Source organism: Magnolia sinica, chromosome 6, assembly GCF_029962835.1.
Source record: "Magnolia sinica isolate HGM2019 chromosome 6, MsV1, whole genome shotgun sequence".
Classification (NCBI taxonomy): Eukaryota; Viridiplantae; Streptophyta; class Magnoliopsida; order Magnoliales; family Magnoliaceae; genus Magnolia; species Magnolia sinica.
In genome coordinates this window covers 89124739-89147905 of record NC_080578.1, presented here as the reverse complement: position 1 = coordinate 89147905, position 23167 = coordinate 89124739, and the positions used below count along the sequence as shown (strand labels likewise).

At 39.7% G+C, this 23167-nt stretch overlaps 1 protein-coding gene and 1 long non-coding RNA gene across 2 annotated transcripts; one reads left to right on the top strand and one right to left on the bottom strand.

The window, feature by feature from the left end:
- The first annotated feature begins 10516 nt into the window (after window positions 1-10516).
- Window positions 10517-20817, top strand: LOC131249040 (uncharacterized). The gene is made up of 3 exons (XR_009172655.1): window positions 10517-10567; window positions 10683-10728; window positions 20777-20817. It is a non-coding gene; the product is annotated as an uncharacterized LOC131249040 (long non-coding RNA).
- On the bottom strand, window positions 16904-20528 carry LOC131249039 (ras-related protein RABC1-like). The gene is made up of 4 exons (XM_058249602.1): window positions 20418-20528; window positions 19765-19886; window positions 19440-19568; window positions 16904-17068 (listed from the first exon to the last, which is right to left on the bottom strand). Exons 2-4 carry the CDS (start codon window positions 19789-19791, stop codon window positions 16919-16921), a joined length of 306 nt encoding a protein of 101 aa, XP_058105585.1. The 5' UTR covers window positions 19792-19886; window positions 20418-20528; the 3' UTR covers window positions 16904-16918.
- Window positions 20818-23167: the final 2350 nt, after the last annotated feature.

Genomic DNA, 23167 nt, shown 5'->3' with positions numbered 1-23167 from the left:
CCCGCTCTACATCAGTAATAAACTTTATGGTGGGCCCTAGGAAGCCTTCAACAGTAGAAATCAATGTTTCCACTGCCTTTTGTGATGTAGCCTATTAGAGATTTGGGACTTATTTTTAGCTTTGTTCCTTGGGATGCCACCAAATGCATATACAGTGAATATAATAAATACATAACGATGGGAAACCTCTCATGGTATGTTGACGTCAAAAAGTTGTGAGCCTATCATAATATATGTGTTATATCCCATACCATCCATCCATTTTTTAAAATAATTTTATGGCATAAACCCAAAACGAGATAGGTTAGATCACACCTCATAATGCAGCTATGGTTCACATGATGTTTATTTGCCATCAAACCAATTCAAGGTCTTGCATGCTTGGATAAAGGAAAAAATATCAAAATTCATCCAAAACTTTTGGGACCAGAAAGTTTCACCAATAGACTGAAACGGATGGGCTACTCTCTGACCGCCAACTAATGGCTGGTGGTCGGTGCTCTGTGGGCCCCACCATGATGTATGCGTTTTATCCATGCAGTCCATCTATTTTTCTAGATCATTTTATGGCATGAGACCAAATATGAGATATATCTCAATCTCAAGTGGACCACATTACAGGAAACAATGTTGAATGATCATCGACTATTAAAAACTTTTTGGGGGCATAAAAGTTTTGGATCAAGCTAATCTTTGTTTTTTCCTTATATCTGGGTTTGTATGACCTAATCAATAGATTGGATGTCAAATAAACAGTACAGTCAGCCTTAGAAAGATTTTAATGGTGGATATCCAATCACTATTGTTTTCCTTTGGTGTGATCCACCTGAGATTTTTATACCTCTCGTTCTTGGTATCAAGCCCTAAAATGATCAATAAAAATGGATGAACAGAATGAATGAAACACATACATCATGGTGGGGCCCACAAAGCAATGACCACCAGCCACAAGGCTGGTGGGGGAGTAGCCAATCCGTTTCCCCAGTAGACGTCTAGTCCCCACCGCTTTTCATGGTATGCTCCACGTGAACTTCCAATCTGTTTCGTTTTTGAGCTCGAACCCTAAAACCACCTCCCTAGCGGACAGGGTGCGTATATAATCTAAAGATCATGTTAGACTCACAGAACTTTGTGACGAAGGTCGGTTGTGCGTGGCACACCAAAAGCAATCAGCTTTGCATAAGGAGGAAAAAAAAAAAAAGAAAACAAAAGTGACAGTAACAACAGTACGTCCTGAGAAAAATGATAGTAACGGCAATATGTCATGCGACTCATGTCTTTTCATCGGGACGGGTTGCCACAAACTGTAACCTCAAGTCTAACAAACTCTGTGGGCCACCACCGTTGCGCTTTTTCCATTTCGAGAGAGAACACACCGATCTCTTTCTTTTCTTTTTTCCAATTTTCACCCTCCTACCTTTGGCATTCAACAATTTTTATCCATGACCGTTACTTTTTTGGGCCACCAATCAGATGGCTAGGAACATCTGATCCATGCGTGTTTATTTATGCCGTTTGCCATCCAAAGTAGAGTTAACTAGATGGACGGTACAAGCTTTAAATCAACCTTCCACGTGTAACAAAGAAACGGCTCCACGATATTCCGGTTCTTCCCGCCCTACATCAGTGGTCGTCTTTCCACGGTCGGTTGGTGAGATGCACGTCAGAGACAGCGACGGTCGGGCCTTTGCTCTACACGTCGTGTGAGCGCCTCCGTTGTCAGATGTTTACAACGCGATGGACGGTGATATCCTGATGCACCAACGTTGCTATGTATCGTGAAGCTTCCATTATGTACGAGGTGGGCACACAGTAGGGAGATCCAGACTGTAAATAAGTGGTTCCACCTGTGGGAATTGAGAATTCCTTGAAAATTTACTGACTGATTGATTCTATATTCGCGATCAGCGACGGTAATTCCAAACCACTTCTATCTCTTACTTCTACCCGTTTAATTTTAGACATAAGATCGAAGATAATATTTTCATAATCATGATAAAAATTTTCTAGTCTTACATCGACTGTTATTTCCATCAAATCAACGGTTGTGATAGCTGAACCATAGCTTTATCCTTCCAAACTCTCGCATCAGGGCACTCTTAATGTTCTGACGCGCCCGGACTTTATAACACTTCTTATCCCGCGTTTCCCTCAGTGACATTCTCCGTTTCCAGTCAACGATCATCGGTCCCTTTCAGACCAAAAAAATAAAAGCACGATACATAGACGGCGTGGAGGAATTCTTAAGGTCCTCGTTCATCATGAATCATCCGGAGCAGCTATTATTGAAACAAGGTTTCTATGATCTACACCATTGGTATTATGGCCCCACTACAGATGCATGAGGTCTCCATTTTTTTTTTCCTGAAACGCTTTTATTTTTTATTTTTACCATTCTTTGGTCTGGAATTTTTTCAAGGCATGTCCCCACATCCAATGTGCTTTATTTCTTCGATACGGACGCGATTGGCCAGTGATCCTGTGGTTTGTGCTCTGTGAGCCCCACCATGATGTATATGTTTCATCCATGCTGTCCATCCATTTTTTCAGATCATTTCATGGTATGAACCTAAAAATAAGTTAAATTCAAATCCCAAGTGCACCACATATAAGAAATATTGTGGATTGAATGCCTATCATTAAAAGCTTTTTGGGGCCACAAAAGTTTTCGATCAAGCTGATATTTTGTTTTTCCATTCATCCTGGTCTGTATGACCTATTCCACAGGTTAAATGTCAACTAAAAATTACAGTGGTTCTTAAGAAATTTTAAATGGTGGACATTCAATCACTACTCTTATCCTGCACTGTGGTCCCTCATTTTTGGCATAAAGCTCTGAAATGATATGGAAAAGTGGATGGACGGCGTGGATAAAACACATTCATCATGGTGGGGTCTACTGAGCACTGACCACTAGCCACCTGGCTAGTGGCAGCGTCACAAACCAAACCGCGTCCGAAACGGTCTTTACCTCGGTGGCTAGTGGCAACGTCACAAGCCAAACCGCGTCCGAAACGGTCTTTACCTTGGAAGCATGGACCCTACACGTACAAACTCATGCATGGACCCTACACGTACAAACTCATACATCAGGACACTAGTGGCGTTTCGATGATCAGGACCTTTTCCACCTCTATATATAACACCACTTCTCATTCTCATCACCTTCAACAACAACAAGAAAAACCACCACCTCCTTCCCTCCAAAAACCTCAAAACCCTACATTAAAACACCTACTCCTTTCTTCCCATCTCTTTTCCAGAATACCCACATAACAAAATCTCCCTTTTTTTAATCTTCTCAATCTCAAATATGGGCTCTTACAAAAGAAACATCTTCACAAGAACAACCATAGTATTCTTCTTCTTTATCATCTTCTTGATACTGAATTCTCAATCTCTTGAAGCAACTAGACCTTAGGAGGGACTGAGGCTGAGGCCGTCACTGAGTAATGGTCTCATGTTCCAGTCCCTCCAGAGAGGCTCTTCTCCCACTTCCCAAGCTTCTGATTGCACCCACGTCACCAAGATAGGTGGACAATGCCCTATCAAAGCTTCAGTCGACATTGGATCTCCTGGCATCCATGGACTCATCACCCGTTTCCATCCGCATTTGCTCTGAACGTCATTGCTTCCTTCCCAGATCAACGGTCATGATCTGCTAGGAGAGCTATGCATGAATGTCCGCTTACACTTTCGAATATTTGGTTTTTAGTTCATCTATGTAAAGATTGATTCAATAAAAATGTATACTCTAAATGATTAGTTTTAATATTGGAGGGAGTTTGGTCAATATCATTAGTGAGGGAAATGCTTTTCACGTGAGAAGAGATTGAGGCACGTGTGTGACAGATCAAGGCCGTGTGACAGTTTGGTCAATAGAGTAGAGTGGCTTACATGGCAGTGATAAAAGTGGGCTTTGATAGTTTGGGCCCAGTTTATTACAATACAAGGTCTGGGCTCGACCATGAAGTTTCAGGAAGTTTGATGCCTGAAAACTAATTCAGCCGGCCTTGGATTTGGATTCCAATAAAAGGCCCAACATAACAAAGAAGCCCGCGGCTGCTTATGTAATACTGTCAGAACAAACCTCTCCGGGTCCATTATTATGGGCTTTACGTCTATAAATGGCAATACAAGGCCCAAAACTTCAGCCCAGCCAAGTTCCAACCTTCTAATTAGACTGAGGAGCAACGGGAGCCAGGGCGGCTCTGTCGACCCAGGCTCACTGGCATTCGTCGCCCCATGGCCCCCACATGCGAATGTGGTTGGATAATCTGAAGTGTTCCTGTGGATGTTAGTTTTAATGGCCTATAATCCAGTAATCAAGCTAAAAACTTGATCCTAACTATTGATTTATTCAGGTGAATCTGCCCTGCTGCATTAAAATTTTTTAATGGTAATATTCAAATGTATACATACATATATACATATGTGTGCGTGCTAATAAGTAAGCTTAATGTGGCTGGATCTTCCAAAGGAAATCCATTCCAGGTGGAGGTGGGTATAGAGAGGATTTTTATTTTTATTTTATTAATTATTATTATTATTATTTTTAACACTACAAGAAAATGTGCTATTGCTGGTGCATTTTTACCGGCGGCTAGGCCGTAGCACCAACAAAGGATCCCAAAAATAAAAAATAAAAACCTAACTCCTCTCATTCGACCATTCTCTCTCTCTCTCTCTCTCTCTCTCTCTCTCTCTCTCTCTCTCTCTCTCTCTCTCTCTCTCGTGATTTCCCACTATGGAAAAGAAACCCTAATGTTAGGGAGAGGATTTAAGAAGGGAAGAGAAAAGGCAAAGCAATTCAAGAGGCTGAAAGTGAAAACCTAACCCTAGAAAGAGCGAAAAAGGAAATAGGAAATGGCAATGAAAAAGGAAAATCTATGGTTAAGCTTGAGCTTGAGATCTTCTGAGGATCGCCATCCCTTGCGGCTGAATCTTATGCCTTTGACAACGATGGCGTCTTCGGGCGCTTTGCCTTTCTTGATGTAAAAAAGCTTTTGGAATGATGACTTCACATCTGTAGGTATTTGAAATTGAATTTTTTTTTTTTTTTTTTCTTTCCCTTTAGGAATCGATGGATCCGATGAGGAATCAGATTGGATGACCATCAGGTTTCAGCACCCCTGCTATAACCCAACTTCAACATCACCCACTTCATTCTCTCTGCCTTCTTGTACTCACACCCTTTATCTCCTTCACCATTCATGAACCCTAACGATGGCATTCTTTACCAGGATGTTTGCTTAACATATCAACAGTGACCGTAGTAACAAACAAAAAAAAAAAAAAACACTTCTCAAAAGATACATCATGAAAGGTGTATGAAGAAGATGATTGAAGGTGTAGGCAACAAAGGTTTCTAAGAACTTTTTGCAAGAACCAATGGAAAAATCTGGATTCTAGCAATGGATGAAGGTGATAAAATCGAATTTCCAGTAGATCTTGTGATGTCAGTGATCTAAAACAAAGATCTGTTAGAGTAATATTAGGCAAAGCGGTTCCCAAGAACTCCAAACCAATAGGGCTCCCTCCAGAGAGCAAGGACCCCCTCGAGAGGTAGGGCTCCCTCCAGAGGAACATCAGCGAGGGAAAGGGGGCAGATCTCGATTTAGGAGAGAGGAACATCGGGGAAAGCTGCAACAGATCAACAATGCCGGTTTTTCCCTATTGGTTGGGAGCCTTCCCTTCGATTGCGATCAGGAAGACCTTCAATTTTACTTTATTTTTTGAAAGATACGGAAAAGTCCTCGACATTTACATTCCAAGATTCTCAAACTCCTTCAAGGGGATATACTTTTGTTTGGTTTATGTATGAAGATGATGGGAGGGTGGCCATGGGGACCCTCGACGGTCACCGTATAGATGGCAGAGTAGTTCGGATTAAAATAGCCAAACCGAGATATACCTCAATAGCGAAACTGAGTCCGGCTTCTATTGTTCAGCTGAAGACAACTCCAGCTATCTCTCATCATCCTAACTCATATGCAGAGGCGGTCAGAAGGTAGGGTTCAAACAGATCAATCTCCATTCTTCAACTGACCAAAGCAATTAGAGAATCCAAAATTTCTGCATCAGTAATTGAGGTAATGAGGCTATCAACAAACTCTTTCCTAATAACTATAAAAACTAAGGCTGAGTTTTTAGAATTTAGAGAGGAAGTTTCCTTACATAAACAGATGGGGCTAGTGGCAGTTCATCCCTGGACTGTGACGGAGAAGACGGGATCTAAAGGAACATGGCTAAGGCTATTTGGGATCCCGACACATGGCTGGCTGGAGGCAGTGATTCTAGATCTGGGCAGCTACTTTGGGAAAGTGATATCGATAGATACAAACAGCAGGTTCGGCATTTTTCAGGTCTTTGCCGGAGTTAAGGTTCAACTACATCCAGGAGTTAATCTCCAAAAAGTCCTAAAACTAAAAGTCATGGTTGAAATATTCCCAATTTTTGCTGCAATGGAGGAATTTGCTCCCCGTGTCATCTTCGCTACTAACGATATGAGCATGTCAGAAGCAACTACAGAGACTACTAAAGAATGGGTAGAAAGAGGTTTTTTTTAGAAATCCAGAACAGGGCAAGAAAGCCCGCAAGATGTTCGATTAAATGCCTAAGAGGAGGAGGACGACGAAACTCAGAAGATGTGAGAAGCAGGAGAAGGCTAAGAATGGAACATCAAGAAAACCCTCGGGTAGTGATTAGAGCGGTTCAAGAGGGGGAAGGGGAAGACACTGTAACTTCTTGAGAAAATGTCCCAACAGGATTACATTCCACAACTCCAGGAAGAAGGAGCTCAAAATCCAGGGACAGGAACAAGATAATTACTCCCGTTAATAACCAGAGTAGGGGAAATGCAGGAGAAGACATTTCTTATCCACAAGAGCCGAACAAATTAGTAGGCGTTGTGGAAGCAATAGCAGCTAACAGGCAGGAAATCCAACCAAATATCAATAGTTCTATACCTCTGGGAGGGAAAGAGAAGACGGGAACATCATCAATATACCTACCAAAAGCAGCTGCAAAGATTAGTCAATACAAATTCAAATCAAGATCGGCAGGATGCTCACCTCTTCGACCACCAGATTTTTGCCAAAAAAGCTTTTGTACTTCTCCATATAGCTCTGATGAAGGCTTTGTCCCTTCCTTGCTGGATCTAAGGCATAGAAAATGTCTAGAGAGAAAGGAAGATGGAGGAAGGATGAATCTAAAAGTCGATTTATCTCCTTTCTTCTATCATGAAAGAGCTACGCAGAATCAAGATGAGAACCTCATTCATCCAAGAGCTCTTTTAGAAGGGGAGAAGAATTATGACTCTAGCACTAGCATGGAAGATGAACTTCAAGAGAGAGTTTAAAGGCAGATCTCACCAACAACTCGGAGCAACAAGACTCAGCAGATGGGAGCAACAACTGACCCAGCTACTCTACATGAAGAAGCAGAAACAACACAACCAGAGATCCCAAAGAAGGCACGTAGGAAGGTAATGCTCCGCAAGAAATTTTTTCCAGTAGAAGGAGGGGACTAGTACGGCAAACTCCATAGATTGAGAAGAAGGGCTGAGACTGAGGTTTGTGCAAATGATGGATAAGGTCCTTATTTGGAATGCCCGTGGTGTGGGAAATTCCCCAACATTGAGAACGACCAAAAGGATTATTAGGAATTTCAATCCATGGATTCTAGCCATCCTCGAACTAATGTAGATAGAAGAAAAGAGGCTCAGAACCGATCTTAAGTTGGGCTATCACTCATCATGCTCCAATGGTGCAGTGGGGGGAAAAATCTGGGTATTTTACAAAAATATAAACAATATTTCTGTTCATTCCATGTCTAACCAGATGTTATCTCTTACCATTAACTTGCAGATTTTATCAACCCCAATCATTCTATCCATTGTCTATGCGAAATGTGGTAGAATTCTGTGCAAATCGCTCTGGGAAGAATTCACCAGTACGTCTATCCAAATCAACAACTCTTCCGTGGGCGGTGGGAGGCAACTTCAATGCTGTCACTTCAGCTGCTGAAAGAAGGGGGAGCAGAATACCGGACATGGCCAGCTTAGCTAAATTCGTTGAAGCTATTAATGCGTTGGGGCTGCTAGATGCAGGATTCCAAGGCAACAAGATCACTTGTAGCAACAACCACGCTGGTAACACTTGCAGCTGGGCCAGACTGGATAGGGTGCTGATTAATACAGAATGGATTAACAGCTTCCCAACTTTTTGGGTGGAAATCCAGCCTAGAGTTAGCTCAGATCATGCCCCATTGGTGTTATCTTTCCCAATTCCTTCTCCAACTTTGATGTCTCCTTTCAGATTTCAAAGGATGTATGAATCCTTCAATTAGGGGGTTGAAGGAGGCCTAGCATGTTGATGAAGCATCCCAGCCAATGATAAATGTTCAGCTTAAGTTGAGAAAAGTAAAACAAGCTCTCAAAGCTTAGAACAAGGACATCTTTGGTAATATTTTCTAAAAAGTTAAGCAAGCGGAAGACTCTCTAATTGGCCTGGAGGAGAGGATGCAAGACTAGACCGAGGAAGATCTGAATCATCTCCTCCTTGACGCAAGGCAAAATCTATCCCAGATGGAACTCATGGAGGAAATATTTTGAAAGCACTAGAAATTCCTAAATGGATGAAGGAGATAGGAATACAAAATTCTTCCATGCTTCAGCGACAAAGAGACTTAGAAAAGCCGAAATCAGAGCCATTCGAGTGAAGAAAGCACTACCAAAAAAATGACCAAAGCCACGGGGATACTGATGGCCAAAAACCATCAGCAAATCACAATTATCTGTTAGTAAAATTGTGATGTTGTTAACGGTGGATATTCAATTACCACTGCTTTCCTATTATGTGGTGCCACTGAGATTTAGAGCTGTCTCATTTTTGGGGTCTAAGCCCTAAAATGATCTTGAAAAATGGATGCACGGCGTGGATAAAACACATACATTATGGTGGGGCCCATGGAGCACCGACCACTAGCTAGCTAAGCCGGAAGCTGGTGTACCAAAGCGGATTAGATACTGACTGGTTAGTAGCAGATTGGCTACTGTAGTGTCGTTACAAGGTTCTATGGACCCAATATGATGTATATGTTGCATCCACAACGTCCATCCATTTGGAGATATAATTCTAAGGCATGAGACAAAGAATGAGACAGATCCAAAGCTTTAGTGGACCCTACCACAGAAAACAGAGGGAAGATTGATACCCACAGTTGAAACCTTCTTAAGACATTAAATAAGGGAAAACATAAATATTAGCTTGACCGAAAACTTCTGTGGCCTTTAGAAGTTTTTAACGGTGGCGTTACTCTCCCCACTATTTTATGTGGTGGGGTCCACTAGAGCTTTGGGTGTGACTCATTCTTTAGATCTTACCCTAAAGTGATCTCTCCACGTGGATCTACGGCGTGGATACGAAACATACATCAGGGTGGGGCCCACAGAACTTGGTAACGTCACCTGTAGTCTCGCTACTCAACCCGTCGATAGCTAATCCGCGTCCGTGTACCACACACCACCAATCCAGCTGCTGTGGGTACGTGTCGTGCGAAGATGAGTGCAGCGCTCCTCGGGCTTCAAGTTATACGGTTCAAAGAGATCAAAGTTACATGGTCCACGATGATGTATTTATCATATCTACACTGTTGATACATTTGGGGAGATCATTTTAGATCTTTGTTCCAAAAATGAGTAATATCCAAAGATTAAATGGACCACACCACAGATAATAGTGGGTACAATGATTCTCACCGTTAAAACATTCGTAGGGCCCACTGTAACGTTTTCGTTCCATCCAATCTGTTCGTAAGGTCACAAAGACTTGGATGAAGAAAAAATACAAATGTCATATTGACCCAAAATTTCTATAACCTCCAAAAGGGTTTCAATGATAAGCGTTCAATCCCCCATTTGTTTTTTTACGATGTGGTACACTTGATTTTTTAATCTGTTTTATTTTATGAGTCAAGCCTTACGAAGAGGTTACAAAGTGGATGGACGGTTTGGATATAATTCATACTGCATGGAGGGACCCACAAAACTTGGTGATGTCAACCTCCCCATCCACATCGGCGGAGTAAACACAGCCTGTATGTTGACTGAGATCGCCGGTTTGTCCATCGGTAGGCAATCGGAACAGGTTGCCACTTGGGCTGAAAGTTAGGGACGCGGATTGGCTAGTCCCCCCACCAATAGCTCCTGGGCTGGTGCTCGTAGCTGGCGACTTACCATTGGTGCGTCAAGTAGGTCTCATCACGGCTATCGAGGTAAGTGAAATGACCATTACAAACGGCGTTAGGGCCCATTTCACCCGAGTACCTGCTCGAGATGAGAAAGCATCCGAATTCTCTCCCGCCTCTCCCTCTCTCAAGTCCAACAAAAACCCATCTCTCCTGCTCTCTCTCTCTCTCTCCCTTTCTCAAATCCAACAGAAACTGCCATTTCTCTGTTGCATCTCACGGCGTGCGAACCCCGATGCATGAATCGGACCTTAAATCCAAAGCCTCTCACCATAGGAGCCCTCCATTGTCCGAGAGAAACCCAAACACTCCACATCAGGTCTCTCTCTCTCTCTCTCTCTCTCTCTCTCTCTCTCTCTCTCTCAATCTTATTTGCAACAGCATGGGGATTTGGAGATTTATCATTTTCGAATGTGGATTTGGTCATTTTTCAGCTTTGTATGTCGATTTTTAGGATTTGGGGATTTTTCAACTTCGGAGGTAGATTTTAGAATTTGGGGATTTTCCAACCTGAATGTGGAAATTAATTTGGGGAATTTAACATCTTCTTCTTCTTCTTCTTTTTCTTTTTTCTTTTTTGCCTTTTTCTTTTCCATTTTTGTTTTCAAATTGATTGTTGGAGGGTTGTTCAAAGTGGCACCTACCTGAAACCCTCTTTTGTACCGCCTTGTGCTCTTCCCTAGATGAAATGAAGTATTTGTTTGTCTGAAAAAAAAAAAAAAAAGGTAGCACCTACCTGATGAGTAGCCCAGATTTTGGGGCTTGAGAGCATAATGTTATCATGAAATTCGAGTAAAGAAGGAGTTCAAAACATGTGACATGTTGGTGGGAAAGAGAAGGCTGCATTTTTCTTTTTCTTTTTCCTCCCCTCCCTCCGTCTTCTCCCTCTATAGATAGATGAACAGGTATAAAAATGATGAGGCTTGCCTGTTACCACAATTCAATCATTTAGAATTCCCCACTGTATGTGGGTCATATGGCAAAACTTTTATCTCAGTCCATGAGACTCAATACAGAGGTCAGTTAGAAATGTCAGAATTTCATATGAGCAGTTCTTTTGGATGGTTAGCATCTTTGGTCATTGAGATTCCTTCCCAAGTGGTCCATGTATGGGGTGAGCTTTTGGAATCGTCTAAATCATCATATGGTGGGCCAGTAAGGAGAGCCTCAACATTTTTGAAATAGGTAAGTTGTTACGTTTTTTGTTGGAAGATGAAAACACCAATTGGGCTTTGGATTAGGGATGACACGAAATCTGAAGTTGATATGTTATAGCTTTAAAAACTTACAGAGCTATTGTTTTCAAGGGTTGGGTTAAAATCAAATATAAATTATGTTTTTCTATAATGTGCAGGAAGGGGAAAGTGAAGAGTATGATTAAGGAAGAACATGAATCGGGGCATGATCTACAAATTCAAGCTTGGTGAATGCTTTTTTACTTTGAAGGTTGATTGGTAAAATGGATGGTAATTCATTGAAGAGTCAAGCATTTGATGAGCCACGTCGAAGGTTAGATTTTGACACCGAAATATATGTTCAAATAGCAATCCAACAAATAGATGTCCAAGAAGCTAGTCAACATGTATTGGTCAATGTAGATGAGAATTTAGATGAAGAGCCAGAACTAGGTATGGAGTTTTCTTCTGACGAGAGTGCATTTCAGTTTTACAATCGGTATGCTAAGAATACAGGGTTCAGTGCTCGATGGGGATAGGTGAAGAAAGCAGATGATGATACCACCATACTTAAGAAAAGATTTTGTTGTTTTAAAGAATGTAAAAAATGTGACAAAAAACAAGGTGACCCTCCAAAGTTTAGGCGTCCGATTACAAGAACTAATTGCCTAGCATCCATGATAATTAAGCTTTAGATGAATGGAAAATATAGTGTGACTAAGTTTATTACGGAGCATAACCATGAAGCTATCACACCAACAAAGGTACACATGTTAAGGTCACACAGAGGCATGACCGATGCTCAAAAAGATAAAGCAGATAATGCTGATGGCTCGGGAATAAAACTCAGGGAGGCTATAGAATATTTTAGTAGACAATATGGAGGTCAAGAGAATCTGGGTTTTAAACCATTGACTACAAAAATTACTTACAGAAAAAGCAAATGAATGCGATGGAAAGGGGTGATGTAAGGGCTGTTCTATAATACTCTAAAAAAATGTAAGTGGATAATCCATCCTTTTTTATGCAATACAAGTGGATGAAGATGATCGAGTCATGAATATATTTTGGGCAGATATGATGTCAATAATGGACTATTGTGTTTTTGCAGATGTGGTTTGCTTCGATACTACGTACAAAATAAATAGTTATGGATGACCATTTACCCCATTTATTGGGGTGAATCATCATAAGCAAGCTATAATATTTGGTGGGGCTTTGTTATACGATGAAATGATTAAATCTTTTTAGTGGTTGTTTAAAATGTTTTTAAGTGTCATGTCTGGAAAATAACCAATGACAACCCTTATCGACGAAGATGTTGCACTGGAAAATACAATAGCCTCAGTGATGTCAGGAACATATCATCGCCCATGTATTTGGCATATCTACTAGAATGTTGCCAAACACCTTAGTCATGTATTTAATGGTTCAACAAGTTTCGAACATGATTTTAATAGATGCATATATGATTAGGAGTATGAGGAATAGTTTCTAACTGCATGGAATAACATGATTTTGAAGTACAATTTAATGGATAACAAGTGGTTTCAAAATCTATTTAAGGAAAAAGAAAATTGGGCTTTAGGTTATGGAAGAAATACATTATTGTGTTTTTGCTATGCTAGACTTCAATTGGTACCAGTCTGAGTCGTTTTGGAATACCTAAGATCGGCCCTAGTGGATCAATTAGTGGTCCTTTGGTTGCTTACCAACCAAGTACAAACTTGTACAAGCAAATTCCCTCAAGCAACCTGCAATTGGCACATTTACGTGAAGATACATCTATAGGAAGTATTGCATTTCAACAAGTAAAACTGTTAATCTCTATCATTCATAGTATTGAATGAACTTTTTAATTTTCAATACAGTGAGACGTCTTATTCATTGAAATTTGAAATCCCTGTATGCAGTTATCATCAGCACCATGTGATAAGAGTCAACCGTCACAGTGTGAAGAACACAACCTACATTTGAATAAATAGATTTTCTTTCCTCAAAGGTGAGTGTATGTTCTAACTCTTCTTACAAAAGCCAAAAGATTGCAACTTGATTGATGGAATCTGTTTACTTTCTTTTCTCTTTACAGAACAAAAGAAAAAGAAGAAGAAATTTTGTGTTTTGTGTGCAAAAGTTTGCGATATTAAGGTAGGAAGGGACCAATGCGCCATCCATATCCTTCATGGGACTTTTTGAGGTGGAAAGGATCTGATTTTCACAAGCATGTTTTCTCCACTTATGTGGAATTTTGAGATGGGAAATCAAAAGAGATGTTGATTTGGCTTCTTTGGTGGGAACTCCCATAATGGTATTCAAATGTTCAAGGCATCCATTAGGTGGACTATTGCAAAAAAAATAATCAAGGCGCTCCATTTAGAAGGTGAGCTATGATATAAATAGGTTGTCAAGTTACAAAATTTCAGCTGATTTTAGTGAGCACCCATTTTTCCACCTACTATGCTAGCCTTACTAATAGCAAAAAGCCACTTGAAGTTATTGAGTCGGAATTTTGTCAATAAATTTGGAGTCAAATTTATTGTCAAAATTAGTAATATATGTCCTTGTAATAAGACCTTTGTTGTCAAATTTGTCATAGTTGTCAACCATGTGGGGTCAAAACTTCCATAAGACTTTTGTCGTCAAATTTGTCAACATTGGAAAGTCAAAATTTGTTCCTAAATTTCGTAAAAAATATGAAGTTAAATTTGTACATTACAAAATGCCGATGCTTGTTTTTCAATAAGACCTTCCAATATTTTCCATTTTAGCCATCCAATAATCATTCAAAAATCTTATTTATGGATAACGAACGAAGTGTAATATTTTGTTCATGATATATCTAATTGAGACATCATAGTTTGAATTACCTATATTCATGTATGTAATGTTTTAGTAAATTCTAACTGCTTATGTATCATCCATTATACTTTGCCAATTTGTAACTGCATTTCTACTTTATTTGCATAGAATGCTTTTTACCTTATGATTTTTTCTTGTTGATAATGTTGCAGGTAAATTCTACATGTCTGAAATGATGGTACAAGATGTGTATGAGAGGATTACATTGCTCTTCAGCACTTTTGGGTTTTTAAGCTGCATGTAGCTTCATAGCTGGAAGCAGTCGTAGCCCTCATGGCTCTCCATGTAGGACATGATATGGTTTTCAACAACAGCCCCTGTATGTAGCAGCAGAAGCAACATGTTCTTTTCAAATCAATGTGGCCTTCTTTTGCTCCCTGCAGTTGTCCTGCGGCTGATGTTGTGCAAGTTTTGAATAGGAGCTACCCTGGTCGTTTTGTCTTGGGCTGTTGTGGGTTTGGTGTGGTCTTATTGTGGTGTGCAGCTGGTTATAGGGATGGTAGTTGGTGGGTGTCATTGAAGATTTAGATCAGTTTTGGGGTGCCAGATTGGTGGCTTGTTCTGTGGGTCTGTTATAATTTTTTAATTTTTTAAGCCCTGTATAGTTTTTTGTTTTGTTTTGTTTTTTTTTTTTTTTTTTTTTTTTTTTTTTTTTTGTACAAGTGCTCTAAATGATAGGCGTGACTGCTGCCCTTTTTGTTGGCGTTCGCCTGAATAGTTGTATAGAGCATTTCCACTCAATAATCTTGGGTGGTGTGCTTCACCTTTAGAAAAAGAAGAAGAAAGAATGGGTATATATCAATATGGGCAGGATTTGGATTTTGAATATGTGATTTAGATGTGGATTGAATATGCAATTGAATGATTAACAGGTTGAATGTGGATTGCATGTGTAACTGAATGTAAATGCGTTGTTGGCAAATAATCAAGTCCTTTTTGTTGCTTTAGCCTTGTCAATATGATGAACGCATTGAAATATGTAAGTTTCCCAGATATTTATTTGAAGGTAAGCAGGATTGTTATGTAGGCTATGGGTATGTTCTCCGAATAAAAGGAGCCAAACTGCTCACCATAATTTGCAAGAACATTGGAATGCATTCCTTATTCAAGTATGCCCTACATCAACCTTGATAGTCACTATAAAATATAAAACACCTTTGATATGCTACACTCTCTTCCTTAAGCTTATATTATGGGACCATGTTTGGAATTTTCATTGATCTGGAGAATTTTTGTGTGTGTGCAAACCACAATAGGCCTAACATATTTGACAGTCTGTATCTTTTGTCGGCCCTATTTATTAATGTACATATTCAAACAAGTGATTCCTGAGATCCTTGGCTTGTATAGATTTATGCCATATTAACAAAGTTCAACTAGTGTGCTCATCTACCTTTCCATGAAAGAAATAAAAGACTAGCAACCAAAGTCTAAAATTGCAAAATCCTTATCCTGAGTTTTTAAACTGCTCTATAGCTCTATAGCTACGGTTTTAGTCTGTAGTATGACCGTACGTCTAGGTCTGAAAATTATAGCTACGGATTTAATCCGTAGCTAATTTCTCCATTTAAAAAAAAAATATTATAATCATTCATTCATTCAATTACCACCTGCATAATCATTCATTCATTCAATTACAATCCTTTGTTTAATTACAATCCTTCATTCAATTCCAATCCTTCATTCAATCAATTACAATTACAATTACAAAATTAGCTTCCTAGTAATTCATGAAAGCAGGTGGACTCCGCAATATTCCGCAAAAGAAAGAAAAAACAGGCAGTCATTTGTTGAACTCTACCCTCACAGCAATAGAAAGGACCATTTGCTGTATTCTTGAAAATTACCAAAAGGAAGATGGCATTGAGATTCCGGCACCTTTACAACCCTTCATGAGTACTGCCTTCCTTCCCTTCCAGAATAGCCCAGCGCCAGAGATGAAAGGAAAGAAGTCTAAAGCCAAGGCGGCTGCTTAAACATGAGAATCGAAACAACCGGAAGCATGATCGGCTATGTTACCAAAATATTACATTGAGCAATGTGTTGTCACATTTATCTGATATGATCAACTTTTAGAAGAAGGGGTTGAATTGGCCCAACACCACCACCACCACCACTACCACTACCACTACCACCACCTCCTTATGGCTGGTTGCAGAAATTTTTATTCAGTTATTGTGCAACTGTCTTCCTCAAAAATATTTAGTAGTCATTGGCGTGCTTACAGCCACACTTCTTTTTGTGGAAGTTGAAAAAAAGAGTGGATGGTTGGTTTTTTAAAGGAGTCGAAAGCAGCTCAGTGTATTTGAATTGTTGTTCGACGTTCCTGATGACAAAACTGCATTCCAAGTACTTGAAGATCCCTTGTAGAAGCTCTGGCTGGACCTCATTCGTCCATGTCTATGGGAGATTGGAAAAAGTGTATGGTGACAATGACAACCAGGGGTAACAAAAAAGTTTTGCTAAGGCACCTTGCAATTCTCATAAGTAGCTTTAACAATCTCCTTATTTAGCATTCTTGAATTAACTTTCTCCAAGAACTTCAAGTACAACTCATGAAAATTTGGCTCAATGCTTGCTCTGTCAAATATAATGTCCCACTAAAGTAAAAATCAGCTGATGAAACTAAAAGGTTATTAATAAGATATCACCATATACTCAGCAAACCATGGATAGTACTGCTCTTTCAGGACATCAGTAAATTCTTTTGCTTTCACATCCATATTTGAAGCTGAAATATTATTAATCATAAATAAAATCTTGTCCTGTATCTCTGATGCAGGTTCCTGCATGAAATAAACAACAAACTCAAAATTGAATTAATGCTCCAAACAGCGTTCCCATAAACAAATTTTCAAAAAAGACATGTTGGGCCACACAAGGACAAAATAAATGAGCAGTTATGAAAAATTTATTGACGGTCCGAATTCAATATCAAATGGTATCCATGTTGTGTGGCATTCAACTAATTTCATCATCTATGGTCTCATACATGTAGTCACGGATTAGATATTTTCTGAGGTAATACCTAAATTGGGTGGTGAGATGATGTGGAAAGATTTGATCGGTGGACCTTACACTGTTGGGTATCTATAAGCATGCGACCCTATCAATCAAATCTTGCCATGTCATCTCACCACTGAAGTTAGATTCTCTTTTCGAATCTTTCTGGTGGAAAATGATTTGTAAAGCTCCCTTGTTTCGATTTTTCTGGCCGAGTAGGATTTATAATGTTGAGCCAAATAGTTATTATTCCCAAAACATAGAACTAAGTTCCAATAATTTTGTTCCCAAAAAGTTTGTTCCATAGCCGAGTTATAAAGCATGTTATTGTTAGTGCAAAGATCATGTTTTTGTTACAAAAATTCAATACATGCATGTCCAAAAGACCAAAACAAGCATCAAATAAGAACAGATCCACCATGGTTTTTCACAACTCACTGCAATTCCTTAAATTGTATTTTTTAAAAAAAAAAAAAAAAAAAGGGTCAATTTCTGAAAATATCGATGAGAAATGCTAGGTTGACTGGCATGAGGAGAGATTAAAGAGGCAATTTGCAGTACACAAACCAATATCAACTTGTGCAACATCTAGACCACTCATAACAGAGGTATTTTACATCTAGATTACAAACATCGAGCCCACAAATTGTGGTCCATCACCTGTGATTTGAAATAATGGCAGGGAAGTTTTAGATACTAAAAAACAAGATTTGGCTTCTAGGAGTTTACATGTGAAACCTTCTGGTCGAGATTCTCCTGAATAAAAACTTTAAGATTATCCAGCTGAGTAGATTTTTGGAGCATGTCAGAGTCCATCCACGTGTGGAACATAGCAAACCAATGTTCTAGCCTATAAAATCATCAGAAAGGCCATACCATTACTGCTCTCGTGTAGAAAGATTGGCCTATAGAACTGCATTTTGACCAAATTTCCAACTAACTTTTAGTCCAACCCCAGCCGCTTTCATCTCACTGGCTTTGGGCTCCTCTTGCTTATTTTTCACTTTTGATTATGTGTTCTCCATTAGAGTAGGTGGAGGCTTCTTTACAACCTTCAGCTATTATAGCTACAACTCTGATTGTTGGTTGATTCAGAATAGCCTAGGAGGAAGCAGCGCGAACATGCTGAGAAGAATCTAATTACAACTCCTGCAAAAAACCAATTGAATGTGCACCCCTAATTTCATCATCTATCAAACAAGAAGAAAAAAAAAAAATCACACTGCATGAAAAGATACTTCCAAAAAGTGCTGGAATTTAAAAAATGAAATCCATCATGAAAATGATTGGATAAGGAAGTATACAAAACAAATCAAATTTCTTTTTGCCAACAGGAGCCTTGGACAGGGAGCGAAGATGAAAATTCTCCCATTGGAGTAGACAATTTCCTGCATCCCGGAGTTTACAGTTCAAGAAAATCATACTGGTGGTAGCATTATGCAAGCAGGCATGTACATTCTACATACTATGATGATGGATCTTTTATGCAAAAGGGATAGGGAAGCTGCCTATGCCATGCTAGCTTTTAGAAACCTCAGGACATACAATCAACTGATGTGGACTACCAACTTTTCATTCCCACAGTGCAAAATCACACTTTTTTTTTTTTGGTAGGACTGATTGGATGATCCAACCAATATATTTCCATCATGTATATCAAAAAAGAAAAAAAAAAATCCAGCACTAAAGCAGCTTCCACACATACATATGAGAATTTAAGTAAGGAACTAACAAACATAATTAAGCATATAGCTGCATAGTGGAGAATTTTCATCCAGTCCACTCATCCATTAGATGTGTCACCATATTCTCACCTGGATCTTAAAAATCAGTCTAACCCAAAATTCGCTGCAAGAAAGAAGAACATGATTGATTGATTGAATAAATAAAAACTAATATATATGCTGCAGTAATGACAAGCCAAGTACTAGGCTCTCTATTTCCTGCTGAATGGCCTGAAATAACGGACTCCACTCATTTCTACTCGGTTTCTACTATGAGTTGAAACAAGTGGGCTATCTGTTTTATGTGGTTTTTCTGACAGAAATCGATCCGTCAGACCACTCTTTCATCACAAATGCCAAGGGCAACTTTTTCCATGTCCACATGATCATCCTGAAATAAAATAAAAATAAATGTTGACAGAGTGTGCACCTTTAAAACAAGCTCTTCAAAACACTGCTGTACATTAATTCGAGTTTTTGCACTACATTCAAGGAAAAGACATCCATACTCCCGAGCAAAATCAATTCCCTCTTTCTTCATGACATCCCTTCCACTTTCCTGCAAAATTAAACATCAAGATGCATATCTTGTATTTAAACTGTGGAAATCTTATGATATATAATTCAAAAGAATAAGGCCGTGATTGGAAGTGCACTTGAACCACATTTACAGCATAGAAGTTCTGAGGCCACCCTGTGTTGAAAAGTCCTCTGAGAATGGAGATATAGTTGTTGTAAACCTTCGTTGGAATTACCTTATCAACTTTGTTTCCAACAAGCATCTTGATGCAATCTTGATTAGTTGAGTAGAGATCGATTTCCTTAGCCCTTATATCCGCAAGATTTGTAAATGTGTCTCGTCTTGCTACATCATAAACTGGAAACATTGCAAAAACTTTAAGATTATCCGGCTGAGTAGATTTTCAGCTTTCAAGACATTCTCAGTAACTGCACCAATAAGAAAACTTTGAAAAGTTGGCTTTTCATCACCAAAAGGGTGGGCTACTTTTCAAACATATTCAAGTCTAACAACGAATTTGGACTCTAAACAGATTGTAATCTATGTTCGGCAGAGCCCTCCATTATTCGTCGAATATGAATGTGAAGTCGAACCATGCATCCCCAGTGCTTGCAGACTCCTTGCTCCTTACCAAGTCTAGATTAGGCATCCCAAAGAAGATGCTAAATTCCCCAAATTAATTTCCACATTCAGGTTAGAAAATCCCCAAATTCTAAAATCTACCTCCGAAGTTGAAAAATCCCCAAATCCTAAAAATCGACATACAAAGCTGAAAAATGACCAAATCCACATTCGAAAATGATAAATCTCCAAATCCCCATGCTGTTGCAAATAAGATTGAGAGAGAGAGAGAGAGAGAGAGAGAGAGACAGAGAGAGTTAGACAGACCTGATGTGGAGTGTTTGGGTTTCTCTCGGACAATGGAAGGCTCCTATGGTGAGAGGCTTTGGATTCGAGGTCCGATTCATGCGTCGGGGTTAGCACGCCGTGAGATGCAACAGAGACATGGTGGTTTCTGTTGGATTTGAGAAAGGGAGAGAGAGAGAGAGAGCGGGAGAGAAATGGGTTTTTTTTGGTCTCGAAAGAGGGAGAGGCGGGAGAGAATTCGGATGCTTTCTCATCTCGAGCAGGTACTCGGGTGAAACGGGCCGTTAACGCCGTTTGCAATAGTCATTTCACTTACCTCGATAGCTGTGATGGGGCCTACTCTGACGCACCAATGGAAAGGCGCCAGCTACGAGCACCAGCCCAGGAGCTACTGGTGGGGGGACTAGCCAATCCGCGTCCCCCACTTACGGCTCAGTTAGCGCAAGTCAAGTCCTCGTCGTGCGTACAGCTGGTGAGGGTGGCTGGCGAAGCCGGACACGGATTGCCTGGTGACCGGGGTGACCGGACTCTCTGGGACCCAGCCAGATGTATGTGTTTTATCTACACCGTTCGATTTCACACAAACATCACGATGGCCCCACAGAGTTCGAGTGTTGTCTGTTCTTCCTACAACAATTGATGCAAGGATTCCGGTCCATCCACACCTAGTGTAGCATGCTAGAAATGAAAACAAAGAAATGCCATGGACGGCATGGATAATGCTTCATTTTGGGTAAAAGGCCCTAAAATTATCTTTTAAAATGGATGGACGGAGTGGATTAAAGCCCCTGATAGTTTACTCAGAACGCGTATTTCCTGCCAAAGCTTCTCGCATGAAGTTACGTTGCTGGAAACTTAGGCGGAGCCACCGTGATATTTGTGAGGAATCTACCCCGTTCATCGGTTTTGTAAGCTCATTTTAGGATTTGAGACCAAAACAGAGCCAAATCCAAGACTCAAGTGGGCCTCACTAAAGGAAAAGGTGGGTAGGGAAATTCCTACCGTTGAAACCTACGTGGGTTGACAGTGATGCTTACAAGCCATCCACACCGTTCATAACGACATTCCTACTGGGATGAACTGAAAACAAAAATATTACCTTGATTCAAAACTTTTGTGGCACCACGAATATTTCAACTGTGGACGTTCAATCTTTGGATCCGGTTCATTTTTGTCCTCATGCCTTAAAATGAGTTCAAAAAAACGGTTGAACAGGGTGGATTTTTTTTAAAAACATCACGGTGGGCCTCACCTATGTTTCCAGTGCAGGAACTTCCTACGAAAGCCAATCCGCGTCCCTCACCCCTCGTCCCCCCTTCCTGCGAAATCGCCGGATTCTCTCTGTAGAATGGACTATGATATAGCAACTTCACTACAGATTTGGGAAAAATCAGTGGTGTTAGAGAGGTGTTGGAAGAGGATTTTAGGGTTTTTATTTTTTATTTTATTTTTATTATCAGATTTGAGGTATTGAGTGGATATTTCTAGATTTTAGATTATCTGGTGGAATTCTGACCCAGTGATGTTTTGAAGAGGCACGGCGGTGGATACTCCAGCTCTTACAGATCCCAGAACGCCCCATAGATCGCCATGGTAAGCATCTTGCTGCATTTCTCGACTTTCTTCTTCTCCTCCTTTCGTCTATTCTCATGATTTCCAGGGTATTTTCCTATTAATCTCAAGAGAATCGATGGTTGCGATTTCAGGAGCTTTGATCTTTGTCAGTGAGATTTTTTATTTTTGTAGAAATGCTGCTTTTGTAAAAGAAAATTGTTATTCTCCACTCAAATAGCCTATAGGCTATAACAGAGAAAAGCAATGGCAGGAAATTGAATAGGAGAGAGAGCGAGAGAGAGAGAGAGAGAGAGAGAGAGAGAGAGAGAGAGATCAGAACTTTTAGGTGAGTTTCAATCTTCTTCCTACTTTTAATCTTCTTGTTCTCTCTCTATAGAAATGTTAGGCTTGCCATTTTTGTTTTTGTTCTCAGATAAATCTCTAGAATTCTTCAAATCCATGGATAAACCCTCATGTGAGGAATTCGGAAAATCTGATTTCTCCTCCAAACTGCAAATGAATTCCATTATTTTCAGTTTACATCAATTGATTTCTCAATTTCAAATTCTCAACCATTTGCATAAGGAGATTTGGGAATTGGTGGAATATAAAGAGTTAGGGGTGCCAGGTCTATCTCACTCGACTTGAAAGGTGGTGATAGGAATGAAATATTCCAAGATGATTTCGAAGAAAATTTACCACTAAGGTCAGATTTCCATATCAATAACCTCTATTTAATCACTTCACTCCCAAGACAGTGACACCTTAAAGCATTGTTTTTAGGAATATCAATTAAATTACAATATTATTGATTTATTGACTTTTTTGTGGTAAAAGAATTGATTATGCTAAGCAAATTTGCAGTGACCTATCAAACAATCTTACTGGGCCTATCGCAGCTAACTTCTTAGGTCTTCCTCTTCTTCAGAGATTGTGAGAATTCTAACCCCATTATCCTTTATAATTGTTCATTGTAGGGTGTATGATGGATTGTCAATGAAGAAAATGATAATAATAGAAATTGTATTTGTTTGTATGCAGTGTCTTTTAGACTTCTTCAAGTTAGTCGCAATTCAAGCGGGATTGATCTATATTTAGTGCTTTGTATTTTCAATTTCTGTCTTTGTTTATATGCAAAGTCTTTTTTTTTCCCCCTTCTAATTGTAAAAGAGCCTTTACATGTTTTTATTAAATGTAAGTATTTACATCTCAGGGAT

Coding starts and splice junctions, on each gene's coding strand:
- LOC131249039 (XM_058249602.1), bottom strand. CDS start 19,791: ATGCTTGTTGGAAACAAAGTTGATAAG. Junction 19,569..19,764: donor TTGGAAACAAAGTTGATAAG/GTAATTCCAACG, acceptor TTAATTTTGCAG/GAAAGTGGAAGGGATGTCAT. Junction 17,069..19,439: donor TTGAAGAGCTTGTTTTAAAG/GTGCACACTCTG, acceptor TATTTCATGCAG/GAACCTGCATCAGAGATACA.